Below are 10,728 nucleotides of genomic sequence, written 5' to 3'. Positions count from 1 at the left end.
ATATATATATAGTAAAGTAAAAAGAAAATTTATTATTGAGAGGATTCTAATCAATCCGGAGAAAAACTACCGTCACAGCAAAATAATCGGCATAATTCAGGTGAGTGAATTTGGATGTGATTCGAGAATTTTATTTTTATTGTCTTCGGAGTTTGATTGTGTGTGTGTAAAATTGTTGATTGATTCGTGTTGCTTGAATATTTATGATTGTTTTTTTATATCTATGAATTATTGTGTTTAAATAATATTCAAAGTCTAGACCGGGTCGGACGGGTTCCACACCGACCAGACTAAGGTTCTAGACAAAGAAACACGAAAAATTCATATATATATAAAATAATAATAATAATAATAATAATAATAATAATAATAATAATAATAATAATAATAATAATAATAATAATAATAATAATAATAATAATAATAATAATAATAACAAATAAATGAATAAGTACATAAATCAAACAAAAAAAAGACCGGACGGGTCATAAACTGGACCAACACGAACTGCCAAAATAATAATAATAAAATAATAATAATAATAAAGAAATAATAATAATAAATAAATGAATAAATAATGAAGCAAACGATTCAGAAATTGGACCGACTCGGTCTAATCGTAAAGCCAGAATTTAACCAAAATATGACTAAACTCAGTTCAAACCGGACCATACATAGTTCAGACCAAACGATGTGACCGGGTAAGTATCAATCTCAGGACGAGCCGAACTAGTAATCCGGACGGGCCGGAACCTAGTTTGATCGTACCGATGATTTAAAAGATTAAATAAGTCATAAAAATAAGTAAAATACATAAGAACAAATTTAAAAGAAATTATGCTTGACCTTGTGTACGGTAAGTAATAATGCATGACCGTTTGTGATTGAGAAATCTTGTCAGGGTAGATGACATGGCATTGACCTTACTCGGATGGGTCTGGGTATTGTTCAGTGTATGATTGTAGATGGGTTTTTTTTTTATAATATCACAATGATTGTCTTGATTGTAAATCTTCGCGATATGATATTCGATCCGGATCGATTATTATCCCGCAAAGACATGATTGTGATTGTGGCGATCTTCGATCGCGCCATCGTTCCCTGATGAACGGTTATGGCATCCTACGACTCACTTATTCGGGTTTGCGTGTGTCACCCGAATGCATGACGAGGAAGTACGGTTCTTTGGCAACCGCGCCAACGTTCCATTGGCCATGGAACGGACTTCGGGTTTGCGTGTGTCACCCGTTGATAGGCAAATAAACCTGAGACCCGGGTAGTTGCGTGTGTCCCCCGGCGAGGTGGTACGAATATACTTTGAAAGACTTGAGCTCGGGTCTGATGAGTATTTTCCGAGGCGGATGGTCGGCGAGGGGGAGTTAGCATAGAGCTGCTTTGCCCGGCAGTCGACGACATCGGGGATCGATGTCTGGAGTGGGTATGGAGATGATCGGTACCGAGAGTCGTGATATCGGTGACCGATGAGGAGTATGAAGATCACTTGAGGTCCTCGCAAACGATTTTGCTTGGACTGTTGCGCCTCGTGTTTGACACAGGCATGAATGAGTTGTTGAATTACCTACGTGTGAGATACACGTAGAGACGATTGACGGATTTGTTTGAGATTGCTGATTGATTTTCACGATGATTGATCTGATTGATCTGATTGATATTTCTCGTCGCTTGTATATTATAATATTGACTATATTGCTTGGCCGTTTTCAATAAAAATAGAAATCTCGGGTTACACCCGAATTCCTCCCTAAGCATATAGCTTAGGACGTTGTTACGCAACGTTTCAGGTCGTGAGCAACAGTAGTGACTAAGGCAGACGTGGCTTCCAGTGACAATTGGACTTCCAGATCATGTATACTTACTTTGGACTTATTTTTCGAAAATAAAAGAGTGGTGACTTCAGACTTTTGAATTATACATTCACCACTTGTATTATATACTGGTATATTTGCATACGTGTACAAACGTATTTATGTATTTTATACGTCTTCCGCTGTATTATATTTAAAATGAATGGTTTTAATCTTCCCGCGATTTTACATTTCGAAATGTTTTGATTGTTATTTTACTTGTCCATGTGGCACAACCGTAAGCGGGATGCGGGTGTGACAGATCGGTTCGGTTCTTTCGGTTTTACAAAAATAGGTACCAATCGGGTTTTTTGTTGTATTCGGTTCGGTTCGATTTCGGTATCGGTTCGGTTCGGTTCCGGGTTTTATTAAAAAAATGTTAGTTTTCCTTTAAAAATAATCGGTTTTTCGGGATTTTTAAAGTTCGGTTTGGTTCAGTTCCGTTCCGTTCCGGAAAAATTCGGTTCTCTAAAAATGGTACCGTTCAGAAAATAACAGCGGTTTTGGATCGGAAAAAATACCGTTTTAACGGTTCGATTCGGTCCGATTCCGATTCTGAAGAACCGAACCGAAACACCTAGCCCTATGCACAAGTGCTCTACATGTACCTGTTATATTGTTATCGTTTGATTTTGAAATTATTATCACTATATGCTAGTTGATAATGCGAATAAAAATCGTAAATTTTTTTGAAATTGAAATAAATAAATTAACATTGATCGACTTATCACTCTAATTAATTGTTATGTTTGATATCAAATAATAATTTAACTTTTATTACACTATAAATTATATATTGTTATTTGCTTAAAAAATACACGTCATAACAATCTAATGCATGCAACAATTTCCAGATCCATGCAAAATATTAAATAAAACATTTAATATTATATACTTTAAAAAATATAACGACTTCAAACACTAGACCAATGAAACGAAATTTGCACCTGGCCTTTCTCGAGGACCTTGCGAACTCTCTTGTCGGAGTGATCATGGGAGAAGCCGTCGAGACAAGTCAACTGGTTGGTGATGGCGGAGCTAATTAGGGTTTTGAGAGGTCGTCTGCGTGCCGTCGGAGAGATTTATCGGCCGCGTACTTGTCGAGATACTCCACTGCCTTACGAAGCTCGTCTAACAAGTCTTTCATTGTTGCCATTTTCAGACAATGGTGATGAATGTGTTCGTTAAGGTCGGAAGCTGTCCGTGTGGTTGGGGGTTGATATCGTTGGAGATTACGTGAAGAACGAGAGGTGAAAAATAAAGGTCCAATTTTTTGTATTTCTATATTTTATATGCTTCTATAATAAATGTTTCAAACGTGTTATTTTGTTGGATTTTTTTTTTTTGGCCCACTTATCTTAAAATATTAATTTTCCTTACCCACTTCGCCAAAGTTTGTAGTTACTAAAGTGTTATTTTAATGAAATTTTGTGGGAATGCAGAATGAAATTTTAATGAAAACCATCATTTTGATTAATTGGAAATGTTACCACATGCATGTCCCATACGCATTTATGATTCTCATCGTATTACCATTGACCCGACCCGACCCCTCATAATGGGCCCTCATTCGGCTCGAATTGCTTCCTATTGGGTCTAATGAACCTTCATCATTTTTTTTTTTTGGTCAAAGCATGATCATTTGTTCGTTTGTTTTGTTTACTTTTATTTTATCCAAAGCATGGGGTTGTTAAGCACACGTGTAAATGGACATGGTCGGTGGAGCCAATTGCCACGTGTCACGTGGCTTGTTTTTGTACTCATATTCAAAACGCCGTCGTATTGATCTGGTGACTTTGGTAGTTCAAAGCCAATAAGATTCTGCCACGTGTTAAATCCGGGTCGGGTCCCGGACACAAATAAGGTCTATGGGTTGATGACGGTTCCGGTTGGATCGCCGGCAGCGACGCGCTACCGATGGAGAGTGATTCGTCGGTCTCCGGCAGAGATTCGTCGGTTCCCGGCAGAGATTCGTCTTTGTCGGACGAAGAAGCTGATCTTCAGAATCTCGTCGAACAAGCTGATTCTAAAACCGACAGCTTTCGCCGTCGAGATCAGATTCCTTCGCATGCCGGCGACTGCGACGCTTCGGAGACGGTGGAGAGTCGGGGAACTAGTTTCGACTTCCAATATGTCGTCTCGCGCCTAAGACGACGATTGAAGCTCAATCTCAGCAAGCGTCAGGCGATTGTCATCTTCCTCCCTCTAGTCATTGTCCTTGTTTACTTATCCGTCGATGTCCGGAGTTACTTCTCCGTCGAGGTCCCGCCTTTTGGACCTTCTGATACCGTCTCGGATCGGGTACAGGAATCGGAGCTCCGGGCACTGTATCTTCTCAGGCAGCAGGAGAGTGCCCTTCTCTCTCTCTGGAACCGTACTTCGTCGAATTCCTCTGCCATCGATGATGTGAAATCAGAGGTTTTCCGGCAGGTTTCGTTGAATAGACAGATCCAGGGTGCACTTCTATCTCCGCATCGAGTGGGTGATGTACCGGAGAATGGCGGATTTTCGTCTGGTTCGGCTGCTTACCTATCCGGCGGTAGGTGTCGAAGAGTGGACCAGAAATTGTCCGAGAGGAAGACGATACGATGGAAACCGAGACAGGATAAGTTTCTATTTGCAATATGCTTGTCGGGGCAGATGAGCAATCACTTGATATGTCTGGAGAAGCACATGTTCTTTGCGGCATTGTTGAATCGCGTCTTGGTAATCCCTAGCCATAGGTTCGATTACCATTACAGTAGAGTCGTAGACATTGATCGGATCAATACTTGTCTTGGTAGAAATGTTGTGGTTTCCTTCGAAGAGTTTGTGGAGAAGAAGAACAAGAATAAGAAGGGTCATCATCATGTTCGCATTGACAGATTCATCTGCTACTTCTCGAAACCTCAGCCATGTTATGTAGATGAAGAGCATATTAAGAAGTTGAAAGCTTCCGGTGTTTCGGTTGGGAGTAAGCTGGAAGCGCCATGGGAGGAGGACATTACAAAGCCGAGCAACAAGACAGTGGAGGAAGTGGAAGCTAACTTCAGGTCCGATGATGATGTCATCGCCATTGGAGATGTTTTCTACGCCAATGTGGAGAAAGAGTGGGCAATGCAGCCTGGAGGTCCCATTGCTCACAAGTGCAAGACTTTGATTGAACCTAATCAGCTGATTTTGGTCACGGCACAGCGGTTCATCCAGACTTTCTTGGGCAAGAACTACATTGCCCTTCATTTCCGCAGACATGGATTCTTGAAGTTTTGGTATGGTGCCATTTCTTTTTCTTGAACATCTTGTCGGTTTTTCTTGTAGTATGTTTGTTTAAAGTAGAAAACTTTATGCTTGACTGAACGTGATGCTGGATGCTGTTGTAGTATCAGTGGCATGCCAACTAAAATGCATTATAATTTAGCATAAACAGCATCATGTGACCCTGAATTTATAGCATGAACATATGTTATCAATTGAGATGATATATATGTGACCCTGAACTCGGAGTGAGATTTTGAAGGTTGTGTTATAAACAAGAGTTTCTGTTATACCACTATTGGTAGCTTTTGTTAAATGCATCAAGTTCATTGTTTCTTTATCTTTGTGATGGAAGCTCTTCTCTGTTGTGGCTTTTGTGATGAGATTTCTGTGTGTCGGGTTTTCCGTGTTACGGTCTTTTTCCCTCCTTTGTTCAGATCTTATGTCGTAGGAAATTAAACCGAAAACCCGGCTAAGAGAATTTGTTTCTTGTTCCAGCAATGCCAAAAGTCCGAGTTGCTTTTACCCCATTCCCCAAGCTGCCAACTGCATCATTCGTCTGGTTGAAAGGGTCGGGGCATCAGTTATTTACCTTTCAACTGATGCCGCCGAAAGTGAAACTGGTTTGCTTCAGTCACTGCTCATGTTGGATGGGAAGACTGTTCCACTTGTGAAACGACCACCCCGTAATTCAGCGGAGAAATGGGATGCATTGTTATACAGACACGGTCTGGAAGACGACTCACAGGTGAGAATTGTTAAACTTTTTCTTCTATATACAAGAACGGATCTTTTATTGAATGAGTTCTTGTTTCAGTTGTATTTCCCCAATTTATGCTATATAATTTCGAAATCCAGAACCTGTTGACTAACCCGATTCGTATAAGCATGCAATCTTATCTCTAATCCAAACTCTGTGTACTAACAATCATCACTCGGATATTTCACTTCCAAGGTGGAAGCTATGTTGGACAAGACTATCTCTGCCATGTCGAGTGTGTTCATAGGAGCATCTGGATCCACTTTCACGGAGGATATCCTTCGGCTCAGGAAGGACTGGAGAACAGCTTCAGAGTGCGACGAGTACCTCTGTCAACATGAGCAGCCTGATTTCATCGCAGACAACGAATAACAACGCTATCAAATCTTCAAATCTTGTGAGTTCATTAATCTCTTAACGGGTCTTTTTTTCAGCCAAACCTAGAGTCTTTAGTTGTTCTTCTGTGCATCTGTTTGTGTATCATATAATAATGATAATAATGAATACCACTCGGCCATTCTTCTGTGTACACCCTTACATCCCAAAAAAAAAACAATGTTTTCTTTGTTCCCTACCCAAGCTAGTTGAATATCTATTCAGTTGTTCAAGTGGGATCTGATGTTTCCTCTGTAACAATACCTTTTTGTAGTAAAATCTGACATTATCCTGCGAAGAACACATCTGATTTGTCAGCTTGTCATTGATTAAGTTGAAAGCCTTGTCCAAAATGATTAGGTCTCTCTTCATTAATACATCCGTAGTTAACTCAGATTTCTCATAAAGGCGATGACTTTAGGCAGAAACTACAATAGTATTAATGTATTCCGTACATAAATAATGTATGACAACACATATATACACACAGATATCGAATCGTGCCGCTTCTTCTTCTTAGTGAAACATATTGCTCTGTATCGATAAGAGAACCGAAGCTTCTACTTGTTTCTTCTTTGAATTTCATTTTCTTGGCTTTGGATATATAAAAAATAAACCCACGTCGTGGGAAGCCCCCAGAAGATGGATTCCATGTAAAAGATCGAAGCTTTTTGAAGATTTGATCACGGGACTTGGGAAAAATCCTTTCTTTCTCTGTGTTTCGTTTTCTTCGGCTTCTGGGTTGTTTTGTTCTTCCGAGTAGAAAATGATGAGAGCGAGATTGGTGGTGTTCCTGATCAAAGGGAGAAACTGGTGCTTCAGCAGATCCACCGAACATTCCGCCGCACAGTCTTCGTCCAGTGATACTCCGACCACTGTACGGAGTCTCTGGAAGAAAATCTCCTACGAATCCAGGAAGCCCATCAACGCCAATGCCGAGCTCGTCGTCGATTTCATCTCTGACAAGGTACGATATTCTTGACCTCCCTTGTGTATACACTCACACGTATGCATATATATCGGTCACTAGGATTGAAGTCTTGAGTTCGGACCTCTTGGCAAAATATGTGAAAAAACCAGAGACGTGTTCTCTGCTTAGAACTTGATTTTTTTCAATGCTAATGGGTTGTTATAATGGTAGATGAATAGGGCATGGATGGGTCTGGAGAAGGCACCAGAAGGGTCAATGAAGAACAAGCTTCACGGGTTTGTCTCCATACTTTGTTCTTTGAGGCATTTGTTCTCATTTGAGGTCCATGGTTGTGGTCTGTTCTGCAAATGCTGATGTCAAATTTGATTGTGTGATGTCTATATCTAAGGAGGTGACATCTCTGCAAGTCACTTATCCTTCGAGGTTCTATTCTTTTTCTTTCCTACTCGACTTTGTAAAGATATATAATCAGCCTCCTCGGTTGGCACCAATCTTTCTCCATGAGTATGCTCTTGGTGAATTTCGAAGATTTCCGAGGAAAGAAATACCTTTTTGTTCTTCCTCGTTAATATGATCTAGTGATATTTGTACTGAACTTTACTTGCTTATGGCTGTCAATCAATGTTGCAGTTTAGATCCTAAACTTGTACGTCGGAGACTACATCATATTGCCATGAGGTAAATTATATTTTGTGGCTAGTAATGTTCCCTCTATAGCGTTTCTAGTGACTTTCTTGAAAGCATCTGTACTCGATGTCTTCAAAATGTAGACTTGATGTTCAGATTCCATATGTCGGGGTATGTTTTTAGTTACTCCACTGACATGAATATCCGTATCGGATTACAGAGGAATAATCCTTCACAAGAAGTTCCTTATCGGTTTATGGTATGTAATATGAGTAAGATCATCCTCAAGTAGGGGTGGACATTTTTACCCGAGATCCGGGGGTTTCCGCCTATCTCGCGGGTACCCGGAATTCAATATCCGTGAGACGTTGAGACACAGTTCGGGTTTTATGAGATAGAAAACCCGAGTTTCGGGTTCGGGTTCGAGTTTAATAATTTTATCTCGGGTTATCTCACGGGTACCCGGAAAATTCAAAAATTACAAAAATATCTTTTATTATTTAATACACTCACACAAATAACCCTAACCCTAATTTACCATCACTTCACTCTCTCTCTCTCATTTGTATTTGCGGCGGCTCTTTACAGAAACGGTCGACGATCGTCGTTCTCTCTGGCTTTTGTTCGCCTTTGTTCGCCGTTCTCTCCATTATCCGTTTGCAGAAGCGAAATCGATCATCGTTCACGTGTTTGCTGTTGCGAGTCTCCTTCTCTTTGCGAAAACGATCGCCCTCGGTCTGTCCTTCTCCGCCTTGCGCCTCCTTCGTCATTCGCCGGAGATTCAGGTACTTTTGCGCGTTGCTATCGATTTGTCTTCTTTGTCGTATCGGTTACCAAATCCTTCTAGTTACCAATTTTTCCATTCGATTCACTATAAATTTGAATGCTCTAGATAGTGCGGAAAACATTTGTAACCGAAGACGGAGTGAGGAAAGAGCCGAAGCAAGTTGCTAGGGAGATACTCTCATTCTTCACACGCATCAATTTCCAAGTCAATGATCGAGAAGAGACGACCGCGTAGAGGGCCCTGTTTACGTAAAATCTGGTGAAATTTCTCAGGAAAAATTGTGAATTTGGACATGAATCTCATGTGGGTTTGCATCTAACCCATTTAGGAATGATGATTCCAAACAGATCCATGTTTAAATTTTACTCATGAATCATGATATATTTTGGATTTTATTCAATTGTATTTTGGATATATTTTGGAGTATGGATTTTATGTTATTGATGTATTGATTTTGTATATTTGTTTAGTTTTTTTTAAAAAAAATTTACACGAGTTCGGGTTCGGGTATCGCGAGAACCCGAACTCGTGTCTCGGGTACCCGAATCTCGGGTACCCGGGTTTTGTGAGATAGAGATCGATACATTTCTCTCAAAAACCCGATGAGACCGAGATCGAGATAAGGGTACCTAAAAAGTCCGGGTACCCGTCCGTGCCCACCTCTATCCTCAAGAACCTAAGCAATTTTTTTGTTACTTCAAGTTTCGTGAACCAAAAAAGGTTTTTTTTTGTTCTTCCACTTATAAGGTGTTGCCGCTTCCCAACATTCCTTTCTTCTGGGTTTTGTTCCGTACTTATTCTCACTGGAGAGCTCTTCAGGTACGCCAAATGCCACACGTTCTGATTAGGTGAAGTTATTTTCGTAGAAGCTCGTTTCTTTATGTTTGGACTTGAAATGGGGGCTTTTGGTGATCACAAAGTAATGGCTGCGCATGTATATCATCACCATTTGTCGGGTTTTTTTTTTTTTTCGTGATGAATTCCATGTATGAATCAGGGTAATGTAAAGAAACTGTGTTTATGGACATTGCAGGGAAGTGAGAAGCTACTTCAGATCATCTCAACTCAAAGTAAGGAGGAGAGTAACGACATCAATCAGATTCAGGAACAAGAATCTCAATCTTCCACCACATTGGTAATAAAAAAAATCTGTTTGAAACCGATCCCCGAGTCTCGAGAATTCTTACATCTCATGTAACTGAAAGTGCTATAGGTCCAAACCGCATCTTCAAGCTTCAAAGCCCAGTCCTTTCTTGACTTGGCCACTGTTTTCTCCAAAATTTGTTTGATCTCTGATGACATGTAAATATTGTCATATTTTCACATTGGATGTCTAGCACATTTCACGATATTTTGCATATTTATAGATATCCCTTGTACATTTTATTCCGACTTCGAATTCATATAATATAAAAATAAAGAGATTCAACATAATAATTTTATACAACAAAACAAAAGTGTCGAACTTGTAAACTTGGAAAAAATGCAACATTAATCTCATAATATTAGTAAATATCATAATTAACTATTAATATTAAATATTTTTTAATTAAAAAATAAAAATACTGAAATACCGTACGGTATTTCCCGAACCGAACCGAACCCCGACGAGCGGTCGCCCAAAAAAATGGGTGGCTCGCTCGTTTCTTTTGTTTTTCGACGCCCTATGAAATTTTTTCCTGTTTCCTGCTCCTCCGACGGAAAGATTCGTTTTGATGAGAGTGCTTGAGAGGATTTGGAGCCTTACTAGTGTGGACTAAAAAAGAAAAATTGACGAGGTGGAAGAATTTACATCCCGGGGTTAACCGGGGTTGCTAGTTAAGGTCGTAGCTAGACCGAGATGCGGTTCAATCGATCAAAGAAAGAAAGAGTACAGAGGTACCTCCTCCCGGCTTAATACTCCCTAGATTGTATTGTTTTAGCCTTTGAGTGTTGACCATGAAAGATCTGCTTTTTCCGTTGTCAAGTTCCACCGCTCCATGCGAGGTAACGCTCTTTACAACGAACGGTCCCGACCATCTTGATTTCAGCTTTCCTGGAAAAAGTTTTAATCGGGAATTAAATAGGAGAATGAGGTTTCCTTATTGTAAGCTTCGATTGAGTATATGTCGCTCATGCCACTTCTTGGACCGCTTCTTGTAGATCCGTG

The 10,728-nt window shown here is 40.0% G+C and overlaps 2 protein-coding genes and 1 pseudogene across 4 annotated transcripts in view; 2 read left to right on the top strand and 1 right to left on the bottom strand.

Moving 5' to 3' along the window:
• LOC104822611 overlaps window positions 1-3,133 on the bottom strand; it is a 24,719-nt pseudogene extending 21,586 nt beyond the window's left edge.
• A 594-nt stretch (window positions 3,134-3,727) lies between these two features.
• On the top strand, window positions 3,728-9,023 carry LOC104822610. 3 transcript variants are annotated; one of them, XM_010553880.2, is made up of 7 exons: window positions 3,728-5,113; window positions 5,598-5,847; window positions 6,055-6,256; window positions 7,060-7,201; window positions 7,376-7,440; window positions 7,796-8,577; window positions 8,685-9,023. In XM_010553880.2, exons 1-3 carry the CDS (start codon window positions 3,783-3,785, stop codon window positions 6,229-6,231), a joined length of 1,758 nt encoding a protein of 585 aa, XP_010552182.1. In that variant the 5' UTR covers window positions 3,728-3,782; the 3' UTR covers window positions 6,232-6,256; window positions 7,060-7,201; window positions 7,376-7,440; window positions 7,796-8,577; window positions 8,685-9,023. The 3 variants fall into 3 exon arrangements, with proteins under 3 accessions (XP_010552182.1, XP_010552181.1, XP_010552180.1); XM_010553879.2 differs by having other exon boundaries at window positions 7,057-7,201; XM_010553878.2 differs by having other exon boundaries at window positions 7,038-7,201.
• LOC104822767 overlaps window positions 7,001-10,728 on the top strand; it is a 15,475-nt gene continuing 11,747 nt past the window's right edge. The window contains exons 1-6 of the mRNA XM_010554113.1: window positions 7,001-7,201; window positions 7,376-7,499; window positions 8,456-8,577; window positions 9,327-9,398; window positions 9,613-9,714; window positions 10,502-10,565. Coding sequence (XP_010552415.1) covers window positions 7,001-7,201; window positions 7,376-7,499; window positions 8,456-8,577; window positions 9,327-9,398; window positions 9,613-9,714; window positions 10,502-10,565 — 685 coding nt within the window. The remainder of the gene's footprint in view (window positions 7,202-7,375; window positions 7,500-8,455; window positions 8,578-9,326; window positions 9,399-9,612; window positions 9,715-10,501; window positions 10,566-10,728) is intronic.

The sequence above is a fragment of the Tarenaya hassleriana genome, unplaced genomic scaffold (genome assembly GCF_000463585.1).
Source record: "Tarenaya hassleriana unplaced genomic scaffold, ASM46358v1 Cleome37, whole genome shotgun sequence".
NCBI lineage: Eukaryota > Viridiplantae > Streptophyta > Magnoliopsida > Brassicales > Cleomaceae > Tarenaya > Tarenaya hassleriana.
This window is presented reverse-complemented; position numbering and strand designations above follow the sequence as displayed.